General features: G+C 47.5%; 1 protein-coding gene across 1 annotated transcript; it reads left to right on the top strand.

Moving 5' to 3' along the window:
- The first annotated feature begins 965 nt into the window (after positions 1-965).
- AARS1 (alanyl-tRNA synthetase 1) lies at positions 966-27,962 on the top strand. The gene is given in 23 exon segments (XM_087971552.1): positions 966-1,024; positions 1,122-1,208; positions 5,078-5,238; positions 6,218-6,406; positions 7,118-7,263; positions 9,710-9,901; positions 12,202-12,346; positions 12,620-12,765; positions 13,702-13,810; positions 14,438-14,588; positions 15,156-15,280; positions 16,093-16,237; positions 16,536-16,714; positions 17,393-17,506; positions 19,123-19,329; positions 20,737-20,921; positions 22,089-22,197; positions 22,834-22,947; positions 24,095-24,214; positions 25,244-25,330; positions 25,887-26,000; positions 27,216-27,284; positions 27,286-27,962. Coding segments are annotated over 21 exon segments (2,904 nt in total). The 5' UTR covers positions 966-1,024; positions 1,122-1,208; positions 5,078-5,097; the 3' UTR covers positions 27,403-27,962.

Below are 27,962 nucleotides of genomic sequence, written 5' to 3'. Positions count from 1 at the left end.
AAATGTAATGGATTGACATCTTAGGTGTGGGTCCTTGGCTCAAACTTCATGTTGAAGTCAGCTGAGATACCCCCCTCTTTGCAAACAGCTTAACAAAATAAAATCTCTGTGTTTTCACCGATCCAAGTTTTTTGTCATTTGGATTCATTTCCAACAATCCCACCCTATCAGGCAGCATCTTGGTTTGTTTGTTTTTAACCACATACAATTGGGCATCCTTGCTTAAGCTATTTTGCCTCGTTTAGCTGATTATCAGGACTTAGAGACCCTTAGTCCTATTTTTGTATACAACATGCCACTTCAGAGCAGTTTTATGAAAATATTCATTCAATGTTTATGTGATCTTCAGAGGTGATTATCCCTCATAATTTCTATTATGGCTTTTCTTCTTATTTTATGCAATGGGGTGCTGTTTGTACCATGCTTGAAGAGTCCTACACACACACACAAATCCACATTCACGTATCACGGAGCAGAATGTTCCAGGAAGCAAAATTGTATTCAAAATATTCAAATGACTTATTTTTAAACACACACATATAATAAATATATAATATAAATATATAAATATTTATAAATGCACCATTCTTTATATATGAATATATAAAGATGGTGCATTTTAAAGACGTAGTCCTTCCCCCATCATATATTACCCCATCCAACCAATCTCGAATTATTAACTATTCTCTGTAATTAGATCTTCCCTTCCACGCCTCCCGTGCCAGCCCCTTCTCTTAATGGCGGCCCCCTCGCCGCCTTCACGCCCTTCCCTGGCAGACCACGTGATCTCCGTTTTCGCAGCCATTGCATCAGCCGGCCCAAAGCATCAAATCTCAGCGTGCGGTGCGTAAATGACTTTCTTTTTTAAGATGATAGACAAGACTTGACACCAATCGCCACCCACCTTTCAGCCTCCAGGCCAATAGGACGCGCGAGTTAAAGAAAGGCCCGCCCTTTGACTCGGCTGCGTAGTGAGAGCGCCGCCGAAGCGACCTCGCGGGTTTGTGGGGAGCGGCGGACGAAGGTAGGTAGGCTGTTGTGGGGGAGGGGTCGTGTGAACGGGAAGAAATGAAATAAACGCGTTTCTTCCACTCCGGCATCTCTTCTTGACTGTTTTCCAGGCTCAAAAGGCGGCGTCCTCCTCCTCCTCCTCGGTGGTTCTCTCCTCCTCCCCTCTTCCAGTTTACCCGGCACAACAACCCTGCAAGGTAGGCTGGGCGGAGAAAAACCGGCTCTGAGTCCTCAAGCGCGCAATAAACGGGGTGACGAGACGGGGTGCTTGTATGTTGTATGCATGTTGGACGATGGAGCCTCCTTTGCATTTTTGCCCCTTGGCTAAACTAGCTTCCCGCCTGTAAAAAGGATCTGGGCTTAGGTTGCTGGTTTGGGGTGGTCAGTTGCTTAAATACCCCATGCTGGGTGTGTGTGTGTGCATGTATGTCCAGCCTTGTGTGTCTACAGAGCTTCTCAATCCAGGTCACGGTTGTCCCAAAAGTTGTGCTTTTTCCCAAAAAGATAAAATTGGACTTTCTTGGGTTTTTTATTTATTTTGTCAAAAGCTTGCAATACAATAGAAATAAGAATAAGCATAAGTTTAAATATAAGAAATAGGAACTAATAATTGGGGACAATAGGAGCACAACATTGACCACTCTGTTGCTGAAATCATACTTCCAGCAATCAAATTTGTTTGTTTTTTCGCCCTCCTTTGAAAACATTTCACTTGTCATCCAAGAAGCTTCTTCGGTTCTTACTGACCGGTGGGGAATGGAAAGACTTGAGTGTCACACCCTCACATCCTGGACATAAACTGTTTCAACTCCTACCCTCAAAACGACGCTATAGGGCGCTGCACACAGAACAACTAGACACAAGGACAGTTTCCCCCCGAATGCCATCACTCTGCTAAACAAATAATTCCCTCAACACTGTCCCACTATTTACTAAGCGTGCATTACTATTACTATTAATCTTCTCATCACTCTTTATCACCCATCCTCTCCCACTTTTGACTGTAGGACTGCAACTTTGTTGCTTGTATCCTTACGATTTATGTTGACTGTTTCCTAGCATGATTTGATTGCTTATTGTACCCTATGACTATCATTAAGTGTTGTACCTGATGATTTTTGATGAATGTATCTTTCCTTTTATGTACACTGAGAGCATTTGCACCAAGACAAATTCCTTGTGTGTCTAATCACACTTGGCCAATAAAGAATTCTGTTAAACAAACAAATGGCTGCAAAAGATATAAATCTTTCCATTCTCCAGCGGTCAGTGATAACAGAAGAAACTCCTTGGATAAGAAGAGAAACGTTGTCAAAGGAAAACAAACAAGAGAGTCCAGTTACCATTTGAAAAGAAAGAAGGAAAAAAACACCTTTTTGTAACTCCAACCCTGAGGCTCAGGGTGTCCAAGGTGAATTTGATTGATGGCCAGCAGCACTGCAGCCATGGGTCAAAGTGACATACTGTATCTTAAGACCCATTAAGGACCCCTTGTCCTAAAGTGGAATCATGGCTTCTTCTTAGCCTGTCCTGGGAACTTCGCCATTGTGGTTTGCAAATAGTTTAAGGGGTATCATCTCTTGTGAAGGGGTAGTATTTGCTATGTTACGGAGGAACGAATCCTCAGTTGTTGGCAGTTATGTGTTAAAGGGCTTTGGCTTTTGTTCTAAGATTGATTAGAAAAAACGAGTTTTAAGTTTATGTAAAATTTGGTATGGATGGTGAGTTAATTTCTGAAGCTGGGTGGTCTTCTGCATTTCTTAGAGGAATAAAAACATATCAGAGTTGGTAAGTCTTAAATATCCTCTGGGTGGTGAATGGAACAATGGTGGAAGATTTGTGAGCACGTCAGAGGCTCCTAGATGGCATTGTACAAAAAAAGCCAGAACAAGGGAACACCCTTGCCTGGAGCAGAAGGACGGATCTGAAACCCAGAGGATTACAATATTCCTGAAGAACACTAGATTGTGGAAAATGCTGGCTGCCATCCACTTCGGCCAGTTGGACATTACTCTTCTTTGGCCTGTTATTTTGGAAACTGCATTTGCGTAAGCTGTTGGCAAACTGATCATTTGCTTTGGCCTGCTGTGTAGGGAAGAGAGTGTTTTACCTCAAGTTTTTAACCTTCCCTCTGAAATTCAGAGGTTGCGTTCATACAACGCCCTTAACTTGGAGACTGGCTGTGGATCCATTTGTGGTTTGCCTAATACACTGAATCAAAAACTAATCAATTAACTAATTCCCCTCTCAAAACCTTCCGCACAATATCCTAACTCTTAGCTCACCATTGGTAGGAGAGGGATGACATTGTGCACGATGAACTTGAATGTGCAGCTGCCAAATCTTTTAATTCGTCTATTAATGATTTTGTGCAACCCTAAGCAGGTGGTTGATAAAGGTTTTGTTTTCTGCTTGACCCATTAATATCAACTACCGTAGGAGTTCTGATTTCAGTCAGTGCCGGCTTCAATTTGATCACAAGGCCAGCAGCCATTGACAACTCAAGGTGGCAAGTACAGGTAGTCCTTGACTTAACAACAGTTCATTTAGTGACCGTTCAAAGTTACAATGGCACTGAAAAATGTGACCACCATTTTACACGGTTATGACATTGGCAGCATCCTCATGGTGATGTGATCATAATTCCGAAGCTTGGCAGCTGGTTCATATTTATGACTGTTATGATGTTCTAGAGATCCCCTTTTGCGACCTTCTTACGAGCAAAGACAACGGGGAAACCAGATTTACTTAACAACCAAGTTACTAATTTATCAACTGCTGTGACTTCACTTAACAACTGCGGCAAGAAAGGTTGTAGAATGGAGCAAAATTCACTTCGCGTGTGTCTCACCTAACAACAGAAATTTTGGGCTCAATTGTGGTTGTAAGTCAAGGACTACCTGTGTATCTAATGCTCCCTCCTCATCCTATTTTCTTCACAAAAACAACCTTGCGAGGTGGGATGGGCTAAGGGAGAGTAACCAACCCCAGATCACCAAGCCAGCTTTCAGGTGGGACTGACGTTGGATAACTTTTCCTTACTTTCTTCAATCTGGTGTTTCTCTCCTCTCCCTCTCTCTCTCTCTCTCTCCCTCTCTCCCTCCCTCTCTCTCTCTCCTCTCCTCTCCTCCCCCCTCTCTCCTCTCTCTCTCCCTCCCTCCCTCCCCTCTCCTCCCTCCCCTCCTCCTCTCTCTCCTCTCCCTCTCTCCCTCTCTCCCTCCTCTCTCTCCTCCCTCTCTCTCTCTCTCCCTCCCTCCTCCTCTCTCCTCTCCTCTCTCTCCCTCCTCTCCTCTCTCTCTCTCTCCCTCCCTCTCTCCTCTCTCCCTCTCTCTCTCTCTCCCTCCCTCTCTCTCCTCTCCCTCTCCTCCTCTCTCCCTCTCTCCCTCTCTCTCTCCTCCCTCTCTCTCCCTCCTCCTCTCTCTCCTCTCCCCTCCCTCCCTCTCCTCTCTCTCCTCCCTCTCCCTCTCTCTCTCTCTCTCTCCCTCCCTCTCTCTCTCTCTCTCTCCCTCCCTCTCCCTCTCTCTCTCTCCCTCCCTCTCTCTCTCTCTCTCCCTCTCTCTCTCTCCCTCTCTCTCCTCCCTCTCCTCTCTCTCTCCTCCCTCCCTCTCTCCTCTCCTCTCTCTCTCTCTCTCTCCCCTCCTCTCTCTCCCTCTCTCCTCTCTCTCCTCCTCTCTCTCCCTCTCTCTCCTCCCTCCTCTCTCCCTCCTCCCTCTCTCTCCCTCTCTCTCTCTCTCTCTCCCTCTCTCCCTCCTCTCTCTCTCTCTCTCTCCCTCTCCCTCTCTCTCCTCCCTCTCTCTCTCTCCTCCCCTCCCTCCCTCTCCCTCTCTCTCTCTCTCTCCTCCTCTCTCTCTCCCTCCCTCCCTCTCCCTCTCTCCCTCTCTCTCTCTCTCTCCTCCTCCTCTCCTCTCTCTCTCTCCCTCCCTCCCTCTCTCCTCCTCTCCCCCTCTCTCTCCCTCCTCTCCCCTCCTCTCTCCCTCCTCCCTCTCTCTCCCTCCCTCCTTCTCCTCTCTTCCTCTCTCTCTTCCTCTCCCTCCCTCTCTCTCTCTCTCTCTCTCTCTCTCACCAGTGCTGGGCGGAGATCTCGCAATGGAGACCCTGACAGCCAGTGAGATCCGTCAATGCTTCATCAATTTCTTTGTGGACAACCAGCACCGTTACGTCCACTCGTCTTCTACCATCCCCCTGGATGACCCTACCCTCCTCTTTGCCAATGCTGGCATGAACCAGGTCAGTGATAACAGATGCCTATCAGTCGGAGGGAATTGTACTCTCTTTTTCATATTCCAGGAATTTGACAAAAAGAAAATAGCAATAGCACTTAGGCTTATATACCTGTTCTGACTTGAGCTTCACAAAATCAGGAAACGACTCCTTGTCGCTTGACGAAACCCCTTTTTATTTAATTCCTATCATTCACATCCAGCAAAGTCCAGGCAAACAGTCTCTCAAGGGTGAATTGCAATCACAGACCTTGTCAGGCTTGGAGAGTTGCCAGACCGATAGCTTCCAAGCACAAGCTGTCCAAGGAAATACTAGGAGTCTCTCAGAGTCACAAACAAATCTTCACCCTACTTAAATAAACAAATTGTCTCCTGCAAACACCACTCCCCTTTCGCTCCTCTTTATTCCCTGTGGGAGGGGCCGTTCACCGTCCACCTGTGCATTTACTCCTGAGTCAACCCTTGTTCCTTAACTGTTCCCTTCTCCTGGCAGCTTTGTGCATGTGCACATTGGGAACAGGCTCCAGCTGTTCTTCTGCCCCACTGATCTCTGACTCTGAAGGCAGCTGATAACTGTCGGACGGTCCTGGCCCCATCTCTGCCTCCAATGCAGATCACTTGTCAGAGCCGTCCCCAGACTCTAGGACTGGCCCATGTCCCTCCCCAACCTCCTCACCGTCCGAATCTGCTCCTAGCTCCAATGGCCGCTGGCGGGCCTCTCTAAGCAGCTTACAGAGTCAGCCTATTGGACCCAACAATCTGGGTCTCATTTTACCCACCTCAGAAGGACGGAAGGCTGAGTCAGCCTTGAGCCTGGTGAGATTTGAACTGCCAAATTGCAGGCAGTCAGCAGAAGTAGCCTGCAGTACTGCACTCTAACCACGGCGCCACCGTGGCTCACGTTTTAAAAATGTTTCTTAAAAGCTCTCAGCCTACTTTGCACGGAACTCCAGAACTGAGAATTGTTTCCTTCTTTGTTATCCCAGTTCAAGCCCATCTTCCTCAACACGATTGACCCTTCCCATCCCATGGCCAAACTGACGCGGGCCGTCAACACCCAGAAGTGCATTCGAGCTGGTGGCAAACACAACGACTTGGACGATGTGGGCAAGGATGTGTATCATCACACTTTCTTTGAGATGCTGGGCTCCTGGTCTTTTGGCGATTACTTCAAGGTATGGCGGGAGCACAGCAGGAAGCTCTCAACTCGGGGATACGACGTAGGGTGGGTTGGGTTTGTGGGGTGGGGAGTTATTTTTTGCTTGTGGCACACAGAATTCCTGCGTCGTCGGCCTCTTCAAACAAGGTTGGGAATTCTCTTGTGTAAATCTAGGAGAATTCTTTGAAATCATAGTCAGCGCTAGCCCAAATGGAACAGTTCCCTTATCTTGCATGTTTGGGATGTTGGTTTGGTTACTGCTCGATCATCCAAAAGAACAGAGGAGGCAGCCTATTCCTATTTCCAGACCCATCAAATGCAGGTAGTCCTCGACTTAATGACCACAATTGAACCCAAACTATGTTGCTAAGTGAAACGTTGGTTAAGTCAGCTTTGCCCCATTTTACGACTCTTCTTGCCACTTGTTAAAGCGAATTATTAAATTAGTAACGCAATGGTTAAGTCAGTGGTGGGATTCAAAATTGTTTGCTGCCAGTTCTGTGGATGTGGCTTGGTGAGTGTGGCATGGCTTGGTGGGCATGGCAGGGGAAGGATACTGCAAAATCCCGTTGCTAAAATGTTTGAATCCCATCCCTGGCTACCTGTCTCTACGTGGCTTGGTGTCATTATTGCCGCCTTTAGAAAAAGGTGACGTGTGAAAAGGAAGGCGGTAGATCGTTCTGTCTGGCAAGACTTTCACAGCCCTGTTTTCTCTCTGTCCACTCAGGAACTGGCTTGCAAGCTTGCCCTGGACCTGCTCACCGAAAAATTTGGCATCCCCATCGAAAGGCTCTATGTGACTTATTTTGGTGGCAACGAGGCAGCCGGCTTGGAGCCTGACTTAGATTGCAAACAAATTTGGCTGGATCTCGGGTGAGTTGGGGGTTACCCAAGAAATTCTTCCTTAACTGTCAGAAATCAAACCCCCCCCCCCAATCCCTCCCCAAAGAAGCGAAGGGGGGTTAAAGACCAGGCAAGGAGGTGTAAGAGAAATCACCTGTCTTAGTCTTTCCAAACTAGTCTGTGCTTTAAATTTCCCCTTTCTTTGCATCATGCAAAATCTCTTGTGCTCTAAGAAAAAAAATAAACATGGAATAAATTTAACGGATTCCAGGTTTGTTGTTACTTTTGAATTAAGAATTGTGATTTAGAAACAAGTTTACTTTAGTACAGTGCTTCTTAAAGTGTATTCCCAGGACCTCCAAAAAGGGTTTGTGAAATTGAAATGATTTGCTATGTTTAAAAATAATAGTGCCTTAAAATCCCATCACTACTGTTTTTAGAGTCCTCTGTAATTTTTGAAAGTGGGAAGGGATCCTGAAAGAAAGAAAGAAAGAAAGAAAGAAAGAAAGAAAGAAAGAAAGAAAGAAAGAAAGAAAGAAAGAAAGAAAGAAAGAAAGAAAGAAAGAAAGAAAGAAACAAGCAAAGAAACCTTAAGAAGCTTTTGTTTAGTGGAAAGCAGGCCATTCAGAAACCACATCTTGATCTTCTGGCTTGCTTCTCATATCGGATGTTTTAAACCACCATTTTTATCAAGAATCTTCCAAAGTGGTTTATTATTTGGCTGTACAAAATAAAAAGAAGGGAGCATTATCCCAGCTGATGGGGTGTTCCTTGTCAGTATTTATAGTTTTGAAATAGCACTACCTTAGATTTGCTAGTGTAATAACAATATTCTTTTTAAAAAACTTGCTAGGTGGACTATAGACACCAACTTTCCTAACCTTACACCGTCCATTTGTGATGGGACTACTGTTCTTGGAGTTTTATATGTTCCCAGGGTCACATCTGGAGAGCACAAAAGTGGGGGGAAATAGCAATAGCATGTAGACTTATATACTGTTTTACAGCCCTCTCAGCAGTTTACAGAGTCAGCATATTTCCTCCAAGGATCTGGATCCTCATTTTACAGACCTCGTAAGGATGGAAAGCTGAGTCAACCTTGAGCTGGTCAGAATCGAATGCCTGGCAGTGAGCAGTTGGGTTAGCCTGCAATACTGCCTTCTAACCACTGCACCACCACGGCTCTTATGCCTGGAATGTCATCCCATTCTTTTATTTATTAAAAGCAACCAAGTCCGTTTATTGCATGGACACACCTGCTAGATTTTTGGCCTTTTCTCAGCGTGATTATGTAGAATTGAGATCAAGAAGCTGCTCACCAGCTATTGAATGATTTAAAAGCTACTTGAAAATATTGTGATCCACCTAATTAATCCAGAGTGTTGTGGCCCACTGGAGGCTAGCGGAGCTGGCCGCAAAGTCAGACAGTGAGATGGTTGGGGAGGAACATGGGCCAGTCCTGGAGGCTGAGGAAGGCTCAGACGAGGGCTCTGCGTCAGAGACAGGGATGGGGCCAGGGCAGTCTGGCAGTCATGAGCTGCCTTCAGAGTCAGACTGCAATGAGGCAGGGGAGCAGCTGGAGCCATTCCCCAGTCTGCACAGGTGCAGAGCTGCCAAAAGACAAGCACAATTATGAACTAAGGGTCGACGTGGGAGTAAAGCCACAGGTGGACAGTGAATGACCCCTCCCATGGGGATGAAAAGAGGAGCCAAAGGAGAGGGGGCTTTTGCAGGAAGCAATTCGTTTGTTGCAGCAGTGTGAAGATCTGTCTGTGCATCTCAGAGACTCTGTGCCGAGTCCTTCCTTGTCAGCACTGTGTTTGGAAATATTCACTTGGCAGCTCTCCAAGTTACAGACATGATATTCTTCCGATTAAAATCGGAATTCCGAATTTTTGGGGAATCGCCCCCCCCCCTTTCCCCCCCTTCTTCTCCTCCTTCCCTCCCCTCGAGGCCCCGAGTCAGGAGTTGCTACCGCTGGCGCGGCTCTGCGTGGCTCCAGTCCGCGTTGCCTCAGGAAGGGAAAGGCAAAAGGAAGAGCCGCGGCGGCGCTTGCAACGGCAGCAGCGGCTCCTGGTTTTGCCTTTCCCTTCCCGAGGCAACGTGGGACTGGAGCCGCGCGGAGCTGCGCCGGCGGTAGCAACTCCTGACAGCCCCAGCTGGATACCTGAGCGGAGCCCGGGCGGGCGGGCGGTGTGAGCGGAGGCCGCTGAGCGGCAGGAAAAGGGAGCTGGGCAGCGATTTCTTGGCGCGCGGTGGGGGGGTCTCTTTTGGCCGGCCCCGATTTTTTTTTCAGAGGGGAATATCATGCCTGAAGTTAGATAAGGTCTGTGTTTAACAAACGGGGTTTTGCTGGGACAAAGAGTCTGCTTAGTGCTTTTTGGGGAAGCCAAGGCCAGAACACAGAACACTGAAGTTATGACTTGTGAGCTCTTTCCTCATGCTTGTTACTCATGGAGTTTTTTTTCTCCTTCAGTCTGGCAGCGAGCAAGGTTCTTCCAGGTAGCATGAAGGACAACTTCTGGGAAATGGGAGACACTGGGCCCTGTGGCCCCTGCAGCGAGATGCATTACGACCGGATTGGGGACCGAGACGCTTCCCACCTTGTCAATCAAGATGATCCCAACGTGCTTGAGATCTGGAATTTGGTGTTCATACAGTTCAACAGGTGATGCAGGAATTGGTTTCTTTTTGCTTGACATCTAGCTGTGGGCTTTCCAGTCAATTGGAGGAAAAGCATTGAAGAATTCCATCCCCACTTTTATATTGATGCATATATGTGCATGATATATTTGTTCTATCTACGTACAGGTAGTCCTCGACTTTTGACCACAATTGAGCCCAAAATTTCTGTTGCCAAGTGAAACATTTGCCCCATTTTGCGACCTTTCTTCCCGCCGTTGTTAAGTAGAGTTAACAATTGTTAAGTTAGGAAAACGGTTATTAAGTGAATCTGTCTTATCAAAAGCCACAAAAGGCAATCCCGTGACCCCGGGACCAGTGGTGGGTTTCAGAGCACACACTTGGCACGCATGCGCCAAATGCACGCTTCACGCACGTGCAGTGGCTTCCCTACTTACCTCTTGCACGCTCCTTGTGTCTCCCACAGCTGACGAGAGAGAGAGAGAGAGAGAGAGAGAGACTTTTGGCTTCATGCAAGGAAAGCAGCAGAAGCCTTTCTTTCTCTCCCCCAAACTCCACCAGAAATGAGTCTTTGTGAGATTTATCACAGCCTCTTGGAGCATGAGGCCTTGCAGGGTCCCAAAGACTCATTTCTGGCGGAGTTTGGAGGAGAGAAAGAAAGACTTTTGCTGCTTTCCTTGCATGCAGCCAAAAGCAGGAGAAGAAAGAAGGGGAAAGAAGCATCCCAGTGGCCAGGCCAGGCGTGTGGGGCAAGTCCCCCACTCCATCCTTTTCCCCCATCCCTTCACTACCCCGTGTTGTTTGCAATGCAAGCAACGCAAGCCTTGTGTTCCCATGAGCCATGTGGATGGCGCAGCCTTGTGTTCCCGTGCAGCCTGGATTAATTGCTTTTGGAGGGGACATTTCTCTGTGGACATCAAAATTTTCTCACGGACCACCAGTCCCCGGCCCACTGGTTAGCGGCCACTGGTTTAGTCTACTTTACTGTCATTGCACCTCGTACAACAAAATTAAATACCATCTTCAGTGTGCATTATGACTATGAAAATAAACAAACACACCTCCTTCACATTCTATACCCAGGATGGCGAACCTATGGCATGTGTGCCAGAAGTGGCACACAGAGCCGTTGCCCCAGCTCAGTTCCACTGCGCATGCGGGCATGCCTCCCGCCAGCCAGCTGATTTTCGGGTATCTGCCACGCATATGCGAAGGGCGTGGCGCATGCGGGAGATGCGTGCGCATGCAGAAGGGGGCGTGGGGAGCACAGGGGGGTCCTGCACACATGTGCGGGGGGTGCGGGCATGCATTGCATTATGGGTGCAGGCTTACATACGCACTTTTGACACACAACAACAAAAAGGTTAGCCATCACAGTTCTATACGTTGAATGGAAAACCCCTGATACTGCATTAACATTGCACTATACAGTAGAATTCAACAGAGCTGCTGCCAGTGGTGGTATTTGACCGGTTCTGCCCGGTTCTGGAGAGCCGGTAGCAGCGATGAGCACTGGAGACCGAACTGGTTCTCTTCGCTGCTCTGTGGTTGGCCCACCCGCCCGCCCGGGCTCCCATACTCTTACGGCCAGAATTCAAAGTGCAGCAGCTTTGCGCAGCGCAGAATAGCGCCGCACGGCAGCTGCTGCAGCGACCACCATCGTGCAGGCTTGCAGGAGGTAAGTTAGGACGCCTCTGCGCCTGCGCAAAGTGTGTGTTTGGCGCGTGCATGCAAAGTGTGCATGCGCGCAAAGCGCGACTGCCAAGCCACGCCCACTGAACCGGTGGCAACTTTATTTGAATACTACCACTGGCTGCTACCCTGGGATAGAAGCTGTTTTTCAGCCTGTTTGTCCTTTTTTTTATTATTATCCTGTACCGTCTGCCAGATGGTAATAGTTAAAAAAAAAAAGGGTTCCCAGGACGAGATGGATCTTTGAGAATGTTTTGAACTTTCTTAAGGCAGTGGGAGCTATAAAGCTCTTCCAAAGAGAGGTAAAAAAAAAAATCTTTCAAAGATTACTTGAACATAGGGATCCTGCAATGGTCATAAGTGTGAAAAACGGTCATAAGTCACTTTTCAGTGCTGTTGTAACTTCGAGCGGTCACAAAAAGAACCATGTTGTAAGTCAAGGACTACCTGCATTTCATTGCTCTATATTGGTTTTAATTCGCTTTTAAATACATGGTTTAAAATTGGAGTTTCTGGTTTGCATGAAGTTGGGATGAAGGGGAAGGACTGGACTTCTGCTCATGTTTCCTAACCATTATTATTGTTGTTGTTATATATTATATATTATTTGTTATTTTCTTCTTCTTGGCTCAGAGAGGCTGATGGGACCTTGAAACCACTGCCGAAGAAAAGCATCGACACTGGATTGGGGCTGGAACGGCTGGTGTCCGTGTTGCAGAACAAAATGTCCAACTATGACACCGATCTTTTTGTGCCTTATTTTGAGGCTATTCAGAAGGTAGGCCCCTAAGTTGAGGGTGGGTCAGTTTGTCAATACATGGTTCAGCCTCTGGACAGCTTAGCTCGGGCTGCCCTGAAAGCCTTTTGGAAAAATGGGAGTGTAACAGAATAGCAGAGTTGGAAGGGACCTTGGAGGTCTACTAGTCCAACCCCCTGCTTGTTGCGGTTCACCGGCAGCAAGTGCGGATGGCTGAGGTCTCAGAGAGCGAGGACTCCGATGAGGGGCCTGCGTGCGATGCATTCCCGTTTTCGTTTCTTTTTTTTTCCGTAGGGGACTGGCTGCCGACCGTACACCGGGCAGGTTGGTGAGGAAGATGTCGATGGCATAGATATGGCTTACCGAGTCCTGGCTGACCACGCCCGAACCATCACCATAGCCCTTTCAGACGGGGGGAGACCCGATAACACCGGCAGAGGGTGAGGCTTCCCCTTAATCCCCCAGGGTGAAGCCTGGATAAAACCAAAGGGAATTCCTTGAAAGGGCACTGAAGTTTTTTTCCCCCTAATGCAGTGATCCCCAACCTTTCCAGCTTGACAGCCCAGTGGGGGAGGGAGAGAAGGGGTGGTTCCGTGCAAGGGGCAAGCGAAGGGCAAACAGCTCTGTGCTGCCCAGACAGTTTAGAGTTAATGGGATTTGGGCTAATTAGTTAGGAATTGTGAGCTGTCCCCTTAAGGGAACGCATCATGGTAAATGTCATTAAGGTATCCTGGGAAATGTAGTCCATGTCTAGTGGCCACATCTGTAATCCTGATTGGTCACTAAGTTGACCCTTGTTGGGTTGGGGGAGGCTCCCTCTCTCTTTGCCTGAACACACAGCCTCGTAGCAGCTCTACCCCCCTACCTCTACGATTTATGGGATAGAAAGGTTAATATCATTTACACTACGATTTCAACTGTGCAAAGAATTGGACATTAAATGCATCTCGACATAACTCTGAGTCACCTTGAGGATACCTAATATAATCCAATAAAAGAAACTTTGCATGGAAGGATTTGTAGAGTTATTCTTATCTGTCTTTATATTCAGCAAGTGAATCGTAAGACAGAATAAGCTCCGTTTTTGTGGCCAGCGGCCATGGCTGCTCACAACAAACAGCGGTTCATGTAAGTGTCAAGCTCCTGCCATTTATGCAAAGGGAGCTGCTCACACACACACACACACACACACACTTTGCCTTTCGTGGCCCAGTTCCGAATGAGCCACAGCCTAGTATTGGACTGTAGCCCCTGGATTGGGGACCTCTGCCCTAATACACTCCTCGTCAGTTCTCTCTGCGTCTCAAATGTTTTCAGAATTATGACTGGTCAGAATGTAAAACAGATGTTTGTTTACCTCCTGTTCCTCACTGCAGGTATGTTCTGAGGCGCATCCTCCGACGTGCTGTGCGCTACGCTCACGAGAAGCTCAATGCTCCCAAGGGATTCTTCGCCACCCTGGTCGATGTGGTGGTTCAGTCCCTGGTAATCCTACTCTTGCATTTTGCTCTCGAGTGATTCTGCCCAATGTCCTGGCCTGTAATTAAAATAGAATCATCCAGAGCCACTGGAATTCTGGGAGTTGTAGTCTCCACATTAACTAGAAAGCACTCCAGAGGGTTAGCATCATTGCCCAGAAGATCATTGGTTGCCCTCTCCCCTCTTTGGAAGAGCTTTATAGCTCCCGTTGCCTTAAGAAAGTTCAAAACATTGTCAAAGATCCATCTCATCCTGGGCACCCTTTTTTTGAACTGTTACCATGTGGCAGACGGTACAGAATAATAAAAACAAGGACAAATAGGCTGAAAAACAGCTTCTATCCCAGGGCAGTAGCTCTTTTGAATTTTGCTGTATAGTGCAGTGTCGGTGCGGTGTTGGGGGTTTTAGGTTCAACGTGTGGAATGGGAAGGATGTGTGTTTGTGTTTTATTTTCATGGTCACGATGTGCGCTGAAGATGGAGTTTGATTTTGTTGTACAAGGTGCAGTGACAATAAAGTAAATTAAACTAAACTAAAAAGCATCAGGGAAGGCTGCTCCTCACCCTTCTCTGTGATGCATGGATGGCTGAGCAGAGGAGATGGCCTTCCTTCACTGAATCCTGTTCCTCTCAGGGTGGAGCCTTCCCCGAACTGACAAAAGATCCAGACATGGTGAAAGATATTATCAACGAGGAGGAGGTGCAGTTCTTGAAGACACTCAACCGAGGACGCCGCATTCTCGACAGGAAGATACAGAGCTTGGGAGACAATAAAATAATCCCTGGTATGTAACATGTTACCCTTCCTATTAATAGTCCTTATTAACTCAGAAGATCAGGTGAAGTCATACATCTCTCAGGATAATCTTACTTCTCTTAAAAGGTCATTAGGTTGGTAGAACATACGGTAGGGCTGGATAGGAATCTGTCAGACCCGCCCCAGTCTGATCCCTTAGGAAAGAAAAACCCTGGACTGATTGAAGTGAAAGGTATTTTTACTAAAAGATGCTAGTGGCAGTAAAGTCGGGTGGAATCTGAGTTTCTTGGGCATCAATACAGAACTGTTTTCCTTCACTCCCCATCTCTCCCGCTGTGACCAGTCCAAATCCAAAGAATGCAGTGCCGCTGAGGTGTTTGGGGAACGCTGAGGAGTTTAGGCTGATAACTTTCCACAGTCAGGGTAATCAACCTTGAAGATGCCTGGCACGAACTGGTTCTTGCATAGAGAGCATGAAGAGAAAGGAAAACTCAGCTATGAGACAGGATGATTCAACAAGGAGTGTTCCTTTTGCAGATCGAGATGTTTTCATGGCGCTTTGACCGTTGGTTCTTTCTTTCTGGTCCCTGTCCAGGAGACACGGCCTGGCTGCTATACGACACGTATGGTTTCCCTGTGGATCTAACCGGGCTAATTGCAGAAGAAAAGGGGTTAAGAGTTGACATGGAGGCCTTCGAGGAAGAAAAGAAGACCGCTCAGGTAGGCCCGTGTTACTGCCAACCTAATCTCAATCTTATAGGGCATCTGTTTCCCTGAAAATACAACCAATCCTGGAAAGTAAGTCCTAGCTTGATTTTACATGTGCACCCAATATAAGCCCTACCCCCCCAAATAAGCCCTAATTAAAATCCCACCCACTTCAGAGTGGACAGGTAAAAACCAAGTTAGGGTAGGAATTGCGGGGTGGAGCTGCCCTACTACTTAGCTTTAGGCAGTTGTAGCCAGGCCTCACACACTCCTACACCTGTCTTGTCAGCCCATTTCTTCTGCAGCCAGTAAGGCTGGCCAGGCTTCCTGAAGGCCGCTGTAGCGGATAACGAAGCTCTGAATTGATCCTGAGCTCTGTTAGCGGCTACAGAGGCCTTCAGGAAAGCCTTGCCAGCCGCAGAAGAAGCTCCTCTGACAGCGAAAAGGAGACCGGGGGCGACATGCACAACTGAGGTTAATCATTGGATGACATCCCCCCCCAAAATAAAACCTGGTGCCTTTTTTTGGTGGGAAAAAAAATATAAGACGGTCTTATTTTCAGGGAAACACGGTAGGTGGTCCTTGACTTACAAATATTCGTTTAGTGACCAGTCAAAAAGTGGAAAAAGGTGGCTTTTTATTCATTTATAATATAAAATACAAAAGAAAATAGTGGGAAAATAAGGGAGGGGGCAAAAGGGAAAAAGAAGAAGAAAAGGTGTTGACTTCCGACTTCCTTTGGTGCAGTAGAATAAGATAATAGCACCGAACCTCAACTTAGTCCCTTAATCCAGCCTTCACGCTTAGGTTTGTTACATTTCCAGCTGAAGTCCCAGGGCAAGGGAGGTGGCGATGAAGATCTCATCATGTTGGACATCTATGCTATTGAAAGTCTCCGTGAGAGAGGTCTGGAGCCCACCGACGACTCCCCAAAATACAACTACCGGTCGGATCCAGAAGGCTTGTACGGTGAGTTCCAGGCTGTTCCTTTAGTGCAGCATCTTCTGCCTGTCCCAGGGCCGGCATGTTTTCCTAGGTATCTCATACACCTTCAGATGAGGAGGGACTCGCAGGCAATAAATTCTGGGGGTTGTGTCCCAACACGTTGAGTTCAGGAAGGCTGGCCTTGAATGGTCTCTTCTGCCGGGGTCAAGGCTGTCCTTGCCCATCTTTTACAGGGTCCTTGTTGCTTCCTGATGGGATACGAAGTTCACCTGTCTTTTTTTTTTTTTTTACCCTATTGGGGGTGTTTCGTTTTGACCTACAGAATTCGGTAACCCTGGGGCCACGGTGAAAGCTCTCCGACGGGAAAACACCTTTGTGGAGGAAGTCCATACAGGCCAAGAGTGTGGGGTTGTACTGGACAAGACCTGCTTCTATGCTGAGCAGGGTGGACAGATCTACGATGAAGGCTACTTCATTAAAGAAGACGATGGCGCTGAAGATGTAGGTTGGCCAAGTAGATTTGGTGGGAACCTTGATGTCAACTCATAAAACGTCCCTTTGCCTGTTTTAGTAGTTGCCATGAAAAAGGGGGGAGGAGGAAGGAAATCTGGAAGAGCAGTGCAGCAAAGGGAAAGTACCTTCCAACACTTATCTTTAAAAGATTGTAACTAAAATACCAGAGCTTTTGCCCACGAATATATTTAATTGGAGAACGTGAGTGATGACACCCAGCCCTTGAACGTCCTTAATTGGAGAATCTGATTGATGACACACCCAGGGGGGGAGGGGGGAAACAGGGTAAGAGGTGACTGTAAATTATGAATGCCAGAGTTGGCTTCATACAGGGCAGTGCCAGCATGTCGCCTCTAATGAATCCTTTGAAGTTTTTTGAAGTTTGGCTCGAGAATCATGATTTAATTAGAGCGATTGCTGGAATCCTGACAGCATCCCTTTCAGGATGGAGAGGGGCTTGGTGGACAAATGCGCCATCCTCCTCCCCCTTAATGCCTGCTGACTAGCAAGTTGGAGGATCACAACCGGCTCTTCGGTCTAGGAAGAGACGATCAGAACCAGTTCTAGGATCTAGCCTGCTCTCCGTTCGTTGGGATCGGTCTTGCTATCAATCTCCTTGGTTGATGCGATGAACCACGTCCGCTGACTCTGCCCTTTGCTTTGCAGAAGACGGAATTTACGGTGAAAAACGTACAAGTCCGAGGAGGTTACGTGCTCCACGTGGGCACAGTCTATGGGAGCCTCAAGGTGGGAGATTTTGTGCGCTTGTTTATTGATGAGGTGAGTGGCTCGCGGAGGGAAGAAGGTAAAAGAAATTTGACTTGGGTTCTTCCATCTAATCCTTTTCTTATGGGTCACACCAGGATTAAAATTCGACGCATTCGCCCAGAATTCCCAATCTTTCCAGCTTTGAGGGACAGGAGAGGGTATGGTTCCATGCCAGCGGCCAGCAAGTGTGCATGTGTATCTCCCTTTGCGTGAGTGGCAGGCATACATGCTCATTGCTGGTGCAAATTTGTTCTGACTCAGCTCCCCAAACACGACAAACCCCCTGAAATTAACCCAGAGATTCCTTTGTTAGGAGCACCAGCAGCCCAGACAAAAAGTTTCTGTCTTAACTCAGTCTAACAAGTCCATCCAGCCAGAAGATGAATAGTTTTCTGCCACACCGATTCATCTTCATCCCCTCCCTTTTATCCCAGAGCTAGGGTGGGGCTTCGCTAGCAGCGGTGGCTCTTCCATCCCAAGGACCAGCCCATAGATTTCCACTGCTCTCCTCTCCTCTGCCTTCTGAGCATCTGCAGGTCAGGCACTGGACCAAGCTGCTCCTCCTCCTTCTTCATCAGTCACCTCCAGACCTGGGGACTGTTGACTCTCCTGAGGGCTGACGGATGGCCCAGGTTCCCCCTCTGTCTCTCTCTCCGACAGCTTCCTTCCCTTTTGGAGATCTCGGGTTGCTTTGATGCTGACCCTGACTCCCAAGCTGCCCGTCTCCTCCTCTGATTCGGCTGCTGGACAGGCCACAACAAAATTGAGTGCTCATGCACGCTCTCGCCGGCTGCTCGCATAAAGTAGAGATGCTTATCGACCGCTTCTGCAGCTCGGTTCCGGACAGCTCACAGCCCAGTAATGGGCTGCAACCCCGGGGTTGGAGACCCCTGCACTAACCTATTGCCCAGATCGCTTATGGTGTTGTGGTTCGCCGGCAGCAGGTGCAGACGGTTGAGGCCTCGGAGAGCAAGGACTCGGATGAGGGGCCTGTGTGTGATGCAGGGATGGGGCCAGGGCCATCAGGGAGTGGAGTGCTGCCTTCGGAGATTGTGCAGGCTGGCAGCAGTGATGAAGAGGTCCCCGAGGAGCCTGTGCCCAGTGCGCGTGCACGCAGGGCTGCTTGAAGGAAAGAGCAGCTGCAACAGCACAGGCGACTTGGGAGTAATGCTGTAAGGTAATGGCTCCTCCCTTAAGGGATAAAAGCCAGCCTGAGAGACCGGGATTCTTTGCAGGAAGCAAAGAAAGTCTTGCACTTCAAGCCTTGTGGAAGTTCGGACTATCTTGGTTGGTGTTTGAAGACTTTGTGTTTGGAATATTTCTTAGTAACTTTATCTGGTGTTTTTGGCAGCCTTGCACAACCTTGGCAAGGCTCGTTCTTATCAGAGACAATTAGTTTTAATAGCCTTTTAACCCTGAGTGAACGGAATTTGCAGAGAAGCATTAAAAGGTTTTGCTTTTATTTCTGTTTGGCGTTTGTTTCCTTGGAACAAGGTTTGGGTCAGAACATATGATCCCCAGCTGGCTGTCTAGAATTGATCCTGGCTTTTTTGGATCCTTGATGAGACTGGATCCTCCCTTCCCTTGCAGATCCTCTCATCTCCAGTCACGTCTCTCTTACCTTTCAGCCAAGGCGAAGGCCCATCATGAGCAACCACACTGCCACCCACATCCTCAACTTCGCTTTACGTTCTGTGCTGGGCGAAGCCGACCAGCGAGGATCCTTGGTGGCTCCGGACCGATTACGGTTTGACTTCACCGCCAAGGGAGCCATGTCTACCCAGGAAATCAAGAAAGTGGAAGAGATTGTTAATGGAATGATTCAAGAAGCCAAGGTAAAGTGAGACAGAGTGCCAGTGTCCTTGCGTTGAATCCCTTTGGAATATAATTACTTCCCCAAGTGGATAACTGGAGACAACTGGATTTCTCTATCCAGATGCATATCAGGGTATACAGAAGACAGGTCAGTCCCTACTTTCCCTACCGACTGGCTTTAGCAATAGACTTATATACTGCTTCAGTGCTTTTACAGTGGTTTACAGAGTCAGCCTATTGCCCCCAACAATCTAGGTCCTCATTTTACCAGCCTCGAAAGGGTGGAAGGTTGAGTCAACCTTGAGCCTGCTGAGATTCTATTTTGTCTAGTTTGATGAAAAGAAGGACTAGGGGAGACATGACAGCAGTGTTCCAATATCCCAGGGGCTGCCCCAAAGAAGAGGGAGTCCAGCTATTCTCCAAAGCACTTGAGGGTAGGACAAGAAGCAATGGGTGGAAACTAATCAAGGAGAGAAGCAACTTAGAACTAAGGAGAAATTTCCTGACTGTTACAACAATCAATCAGTGGAACAAGTGGCCTCCAGAAGTTGTAAATGCTCCAAAATTGGAGGTTTTTAAGAAGAGATTGGATAACCATTTGTATGAAGTGGTGTAGAGTTTCCTGCCTAAGCAGGGGGTTGGACTAGAAGACCTCCAAGGTCCCTTCCAATTCTATTATTGTAAGATTCGAACTGCTGGCAGTCAGGAGAATTAGCCTGCAATGCTGCATTCTAACCACTGCGTCCCCATGGCTCTTAACACCTAGATTTTTTCCCCCTTCTTTTATTTATTAAAACCAACCAAGTCCATTTATTGCATGGACACAGCTGCTTGATTTTTGGCCTGATCCTAACTTGTCTCAGCCTGATTATGTAGAGTTGAGATTAAGAAGCTGCTCACCTGCCTAAAGGAAATCAAACTGAAGCTTGGGTTGGGATCTTCTGGTATAGTTAGGGGGCCAAATTTGGCTCGCCTATACTGGGGCCTTATGCCTTGGCAGAAAAACAGAATGATCTTGAGATTGTTGCACTAAGAAACACTAGGTACAGCAACTGGATCCCCTCTGCTGGAATTTATTTGTCAGGGTAGTGATTTAAGAGCTGACCAGCTGCTGCAATGATGTAATGATGGGAATGAGTCAGCAAGATTTTTGGCTGTTATCCCTTTAAGAGCCTGTATAATAAGAAGAGGCCCTGTTAGGTCGTATTTCTCTCTCACGCGCTATGTGCTCTTCCCTGCTGTAACTGCTGCTTGTTTGACCTCTGCCTATAGCATATGTATGTATAGTATATATTCTTTTGTAGATAAAACCACTTGTTTATTACAAACCTCTGTTTGCTGTTATTGCTCCTGGGTTGTCTCGCATAGTAAAGCTGGCCGCACTCTGACACTGCTAATCTTTGGTGTCCCTGTGATCAATTTCCCAGGTTGTGTACGCCAAGGACTGTCCGCTGGCAGATGCCAAGGCCATCCAAGGCCTCCGAGCCGTATTCGATGAGACTTATCCTGATCCTGTACGTGTTGTCTCCATTGGCATACCTGTTGAGGACATGCTGAACGATCCTTCCAGCGCAGCAGGTGCCGTCACATCAGTCGAATTCTGCGGGGGCACGTGAGTACATCTGGGTCGCGAGGGGAGGCAGGGGAAGACCTGCATCGGGAAACCAAAACTACAAATCATGCATTACCTAGCAAATTAGGACTTCAAATCCAGACATTGATGCAGTTGCTGAGACGAGAGGTATTAAAAACTCGCCGTCAGCCTCTGAACTTGCCACCTGCAGTGATTCTCAGTCATCCAGGTCATGGTTATCCCAAGGTGTTTTTTTCAGGAGGCAACCTGAATGGTGTGGGACAGTCAGTGGTGGGATTCGAAAACTTTTACTACCGGTTCTGTGGGCCTGGCTCGGTGGGCGTGGCAGAGGAAGGATACTGCAAAATCCCCATCCCCTGTCCACCCCACTAACCTGCTTTCCAGCTCCGTTCTCCTGCGCAGGGCAACCAAGGAAGACCCAGCCAATCAGCTGGGACTCGGGAGGCGGAGACTAGATGGGGGCGGGGCCAGTCAGAGGTGGGATTTTCTGGTTCTCCGAACTACTCAACATTTCCGCTACCGGTTCTCCAGAACTGGTCAGAACCTGCTGAATACCCCCTCTGGTGTGGCAGTAGGAATGGATTTCCAGAGGAAAAATTGCAGACTCCAGGAACCAGGAGCACCAACTCAGGTGACCCTGAGGATACAGATAAACCCCCAAGTGCTTCAACGACTTTCTAAAACAGGGGTGTCAAACACGGCCGGATGCGGCCCACGGGATGCTTAGAACTGCTCCGCAGGGCCGCCCTTGCAGCAACGAAGGACTGGCCCGTGGTGCCTCTGCTAGCAAAAACAGAGCTCCATTTTAGTTGGCAGAGGGTTGCAGGAGCCCGTTGCAGGCGGAAACTGAGCTCAGGAGCCTGTTTTCTCTGGCAGAGTGCTTGGGCCATCACAGCCCCTCTCCCCAACACGAGTGACGTTGAGCTGGCCATGCCCACCCTGGCCTCCCGAGGTCAAGCAACCCTGATGCAGCCCTCAATGAAACCGAGTTTGACACCCCTACTCTAAAAGGATGCAGATGACCTGCTGTCTGCAAGGAATATAAATCCTTCCCTTCCCCACCGTCCTGTCAAGAGCCGAAGAAGCTTCTTGGATGAGAAGTGAAATGTCTTTAAAGAAGGAAAAACAAGAAAGTCCTGGGGGGAAAAAGCGCCTTTGGGGCTGAACTTGCCATGTTTTTTACAGGCATTTGCAGAACTCAAGTCACGCCGGACACTTTGTCATTGTGTCGGAAGAAGCCATAGCGAAGGGCATCCGGAGGATAGTGGCCGTCACTGGGGCCGAAGCACAGAAGGTCAGTGGAGAAGAGAGACAGGTGCTCTGGGGAAGCTGAGCGAATTGAGAACCTGACCTGTTTAGATAACACCAGGGCTGCTGATCCATTGGACACCTGTTTAATTTTAAGTGAAGAGACCAGTCCTTGCTCTCGTCAACCTGATTGTTTTCCTTTTAGGAGTGCTGGGGTCTCAAATGGTCTCTCTTCTGTAAACCTTACCACATTCCCTTTTCTTTTCTTTCTTTCTTTCTTTCTTTCTTTCTTTCTTTCTTTCTTTCTTTCTTTCTTTCTTTCTTTCTTTCTTTCTTTCTTTCTTTCTTTCTTTCTTTCTTTCTTTCTTTCTTTATTTCTTTTTCCTTCCTTCCTTCCTTTCTTTCTTTCTTCCTTCCTTCCTTCCTTCCTCTTTCTTTCTTTCTTTCTTTCTTTCTTTCTTTCTTTCTTCCTTCCTTCCTTCCTTCCTTCCTTCTTCCTTCCTTCCTTCCTTCCTTCCTTCCTTCCTTCCTTCCTTCCTTCCTTCCTTCCTTCCTCCTCCTTCTTTCTTCCTTCCTTCCTTCCTTCCTTCCTTCCTTCCTTCCTTCCTTCTTTTCCTTCTTTCTTTTCTTTTCTTTTCTTTCTTTCTTTCTTTCTTTCTTTCTTTCTTTTTCTTTCCTCCAGGCCTTGAGGAAATCAGAAGGTCTGAACAAACAGCTGGCTGACCTAGAAACCAAAGTGAAGATCCAAACGACACCCAACAAAGACGTCCAACGTGAGATTGTGGATGTTGGCGAGGTAAGGAAAGAGAAAAGAAAAGGCCTTTGTAGTTCCTCTCTCCTAGGATCCTCTAGTAAGGCTGGTCATCTCCAAGCTAGCTAAAGAGTTGCAGTTTACACTTTGCTGGCTGGGTGTGTATATATATATATGAAAGACTTTACATATCAGTACCTAAGTAACTTCCGGGTCTGTGCATAGCAAATGCAAATTCAGTAACTGTCATATTTGGAGTCCTGGTGGTACAGCGGTTAGAATGAAGTATTGCAGGCTGACTTTACCCACTGCCAGGAGTTCAGTCCTGTCCAGCTCAAGGTTGACTCAGCCTTCCATCCTTCCAAGGTCGATAAAAAGAGGATCCAGATTGTTGGGGGCAAGAGGCTGACTCTGTAAACTGCTCAGAAAGTGCTGTGACGCACTATGAAGCAAAATAGAACAGGAACAGGAACAGGAATAGCATAGCATAGAATAATTAGAATTAGAATTAGAATTAGAATTAGAATTAGAATTAGAATTAGAATAGAATAGAATAGAATAGAATAGGAATTCAATTCTTTATTGGCCAAGTGTGATTAGATACACAAGGAATTGGTCTTGGTGCAAATGCTCTCAGTGTACATAAAAAGAAAAGATACATTCATCAAGAATCAGAAGGTACAATACTTAATATAGTCATAGGGTACAAATAGGCAATCAAATCATACTAGGAAACAATCAGTAAAAATAGTTAGGATACAAGCAACAAAGTTACAGTCATACAGTCATAAGTTGGAGGAGATGGGTGAAAGGAAGGATGGGAGGATTAATAATAATAATAGTAATGCAGGCTTAGTGAATAGTTGGACTGTGTTGAGGGAATTATTTGTTAAGCAGAGTGATGGCGTTCAGGGAAAATCTGTCCTTGTGTCTAGTTGTTCTGGTGTGCAGTGCTCTCTAGCGTTTTGAGGGAAGGAGTTGAAACAATTTATTTCCAGGATGTGAAGGGTCTGTAAATATTTTCACATATAAGCCTAAGTGCTATTGCTATATGCTGGGGTGGTATGTGTTTGGCTAATAGCGGAGGGATTACTTTCTTGAACGTTCCAGTCCCAAATGAAAGAACTTTGATTTTACTGATGGGAGCCCACCACATCTGAAGTTGTACCATCAAGATGTTGCTCCTTTGCAGGCCCTGGCTACAGCCATCATTCCCCAGTGGCAAAAGGATGAACTCAGAGAGGCCCTCAAAGCACTGAAGAAGATTATGGATGATTTGGATCGGGCCAGCAAAGCCGAAATCCAGAAACGAGTGAGCTCATCGCCTGATTATTTTTCCCCACGCTGTTACTCGTGAAGAGCTTAGAAATTGTTCTAAAGTAGCCCTTGACTTATGACTAGCCACCATTCAGAGTTAATGGCGGATCTCCCTGGAGGTCCTTAACCTGGTTCTGAAGTTCCAACTCTACCCTCACCCCATCCTCACGTGAAAGCACTTTAGCTGCTCGGCATTCCAGACTAAATTTATGGCCCTTTGCAGTGTCCCACAGTTCATGGACCGTCTTTCGCAAGGTTTTTGGTGAAAATTGGCCTTTCTGGTTTTGCAGAAAAACCAGCCCAGTTAATAACCCTGGAGGTTGCTTTATTACTGCAGTTTTCGCTTAATGACCACTGCACAAAAAATCCTAAGCTCAGGAGTTAGTCATGCTAGTGACCTGTTTTATGACCATCACAAATGATGACCCTGACGGGCAGGCCATAAGCTAAGGACTATATTGCAGTCATAAGCTGAGGGCTCTGTATTTTCCCTTTGAAATCTAGGCAGATGACGAATTGCAAAGAACTGCTGCTGCTACTGCTTGCATCATAAAGAGCAGCATGTAGCTGTTCCTTTTATCATGTGGTGTCGTCTTCTTTCTCATTCTGGACCTTTAACTTTAGAAACAAAAGTCTTTAGAAATAAAATCCTAAAAGAACAATTCCCAATCTGGGAGGTTTTGAGTGTGCATAGACTAAAACTTCCAGAATTCCTAACTGTTGCCACACTAGATAGAAATTCTGGGGATGTGCAACTCTTAAAACATCTGGGAGAACCTCACATTGGCAAAGGCTTGTCATAACTCGTCCCACCTTCTGTCTTGAATCTTAATTTTTAGCAAGCCAGACTTGGCTGAGAAGTTGGCACATTTATTTGTTTTCTCGTGCATGTGCCTTTGCACCTGGCACACTACATAGACCCCAGCTAAGTACAACATGTAGAGTAAGGACTCTCTATGTCTCTGCAAGGAGCATCAATGTTCCATCCTGCACGTTTGTCTCATGCTTCTCTTTCTTCTCCAAGGTGCTGGAAAAGATGAAGCAACTCATTGAGGCTTATCCCAACCAGCCTCTGGTCATTCTGGAAATGGAGAATGGGGCTTCTGCAAAGGTACTTTCCTTTTTCTAGCGCAGCCATCCTTTGTGAGGCCGTGATGGCGCCGTGACTAGAATGCAGCATTGCAGGCTAATTCTGCCGGATGCCAGCAGTTCGATCCTGACCCAAGGTTGACTCAGCCTTCCATTCTTCCGAGGATGGTAAAATGTGGAGCCAGATTGTTGCAGGCAAGAGGCTGGCTCTATAAACCACTTACAGAGCACTGTGAAGCACTGTGAAGCAGTATATAAGTCTTAAGTGCTCATGCTATTGGGAAATGGGCAGAGGTGCACAGAGAGATAATGGCTGATGGGGTCGCAGAGATTGATTTAGCTACCGAACAACAACAAAGGACAGAGAGAAGGTTGCAGGTTTGGTTCCCATCTGGAGGACAAGAAGTGGTTGCGCGCGCACACACACACACACACACACACACACACACACACCTTGGCATGAAATGATCTGCCTGACCTAGATTGCCAAATGATTGGGGGGGGGGGTATTTCAGTTTTTCACTTCTTTCCTGGTCTAGCTTCAAAATGCCAGTTCACGGCATGCTCTTCCTCTACAGGCCTTGAATGAATCCCTGAAGCTCTTGAAGACGCATTCTCCTGAGACAGCTGCGATGCTTTTCAGCGTGGATAATGAAGCGGGCAAAATTACCTGCTTATGCCAAGTTCCTCAGGTGAGTAAGATTGGGAGCACCTCTGAATCTGGGTAGAATATGGATAATTCAAGAAGCAGAATTTCCCTTCTTTTTTTTTTAAAGGTATAGATCTAGATCAGGGGTGTCCAACCTTGGCAACTTTAAGACTTGTGGACTTCAACTCCCAGAATTCCTCAGCCAGCTTTGCTGGCTGAGGAATTCTGGGAGTTGAAGTCCACAAGTCTTAAAGTTGCCAAGGTTGGACACCCCTGATCTAGAGCAATGATGAAAAGCCCGTAAGAATTCCCCAGATGTGACTTGAATCTTAACTCCCAATAGGCTCAGCCTATCCGGCCATTGATGGAGGTTGCTGGGGATTGCATCCGGCTTTTGTTGATCATGGTTTTGTTTCGTTGCAGATTTGCAAGTGTTTTGTCTTTCAGGAAGTTGTGGCGTTCTTGGTGCTCTCTGGGCTTGGTGGTTTCTGTTCTGACCTAGGCTTTCCCCAAAAGCACTAAGGCAGACTCTTTGTCCCGGAAAAAAACCCCTTTTATTAAATGAAGGTGACTTTCGTGTATTCACCGTCAGCCAAAGGCCTGGCAAACAGTCTTTCAAGAGTTGTAATTAGGAGCACAGGCCTTCTCTAGCTTGGAAAGCTGCTCAGTAAATATTTCCAAACGCAGTGCTGACAAGGAAGGACTCGGCACAAAGTGTCTGAGATGCACAGACAGATCTTCACACTGCAACGAACTTGTTTCCTGCAAAAGCCCCCTCCCCTTTTGCTCCTCTTTTAATCCCTATGGGAGGGGCCATTCAGCGTCCACCTGTGGCCTTACTCCCATGTTGACTCTTAGTTCGTAATTTTCTTTTCTTTTGGCAGCTCTGCGCTTGCGCAGGCTGGGAACCGGCTCCAGCTGCTCCCCTGCCTCACTGCTGTCCGACTTCCGAAGGCGGCTGATGACTGCCACACTGCCCTGGCCCCATCTCTGCCTCTGACGCAGAGCCCTCGGCCGAGCCTTCCCCAGACTCCAGGTCTGGCCCTGTTCCTCCCCAACCTCCTCACTGTCCGACTCTGCTGCCGCCTCCGCTAGCCGCCGGAGGGCCACAGCACTTCCCTTGCAGGCGTTTCATTCCCACACTAGATCACAAATTCGATCACGAAACGTCTGCAAGAAAACATCCAAGCTCAGGGGAGCACCGAGAGACCTCACAGTTCAACCCGGGGCTACAAACACTCCCTTCTCTCGGTTTCAGGAAGTTGCCGGCAAAGGGCTGAAGGCCAGCGAGTGGGTGCAGCAGGTCTCCGTGCTGATGGACGGCAAGGGGGGGAGGGAAAGACCTCTCGGCCCAGGCGACGGGCAAAAACACCGATTGCCTCGAGGAAGCCCTGCAGGTGGCCACCGAATTTGCCAAGCTGAAGCTCAGTGAGTTGAAGAACTGAAGCCCCACCTGGGATCAAACTCGGGAAGGATGTTCCTGGCCTGCAGGCCAATAGCTTAGATGTTTTCTTTTAGCCGCATCGGCTGGAGGACTGGACCCTACGTAGTTGTCCTATATTCCTCCGGCATGAACTCAAGAGAGAGGGTTGGAAAAGTCGATTATCTGGATACTTGGCCATGAAGCCAGAGCTGTGTTACTTTGAGCCCCATCTCCTGATAATAGCCATGCCCTCTCAGGACGCCTGATGGTAAGGAACTGACCCTCCAGTTGTCACATAAGTGTATCATTTTAATGCCACTGTGCAGTTTAAAGGGAATTGTGCAATTTCCTTTTCACCTGTGATTAAGCACTAAGTTCGGGGTATTATAATGTGAAAATACGCAGGGATGAGCCTGACCTGCCATCATCGCATTTCTTCTTTCTAACCGTAGAAACCTCCCTCCCTTCGTTGCTTTAACCTCCGTTAGAACAAGCCTGCCCTACCTCTGAAAAATTGGGGGTCAGATAGGGCCAGTGCTGAATAAAACAAGCAGACTCTTGTGTATCGCACAGTGGAAATAA

This window comes from Notechis scutatus, chromosome 9 (genome assembly GCF_049901735.1).
Source record: "Notechis scutatus isolate UNSWTSFEM ecotype Mainland chromosome 9, rNotScu1.2, whole genome shotgun sequence".
Lineage (NCBI taxonomy): Eukaryota > Metazoa > Chordata > Lepidosauria > Squamata > Elapidae > Notechis > Notechis scutatus.
This window is presented reverse-complemented; position numbering and strand designations above follow the sequence as displayed.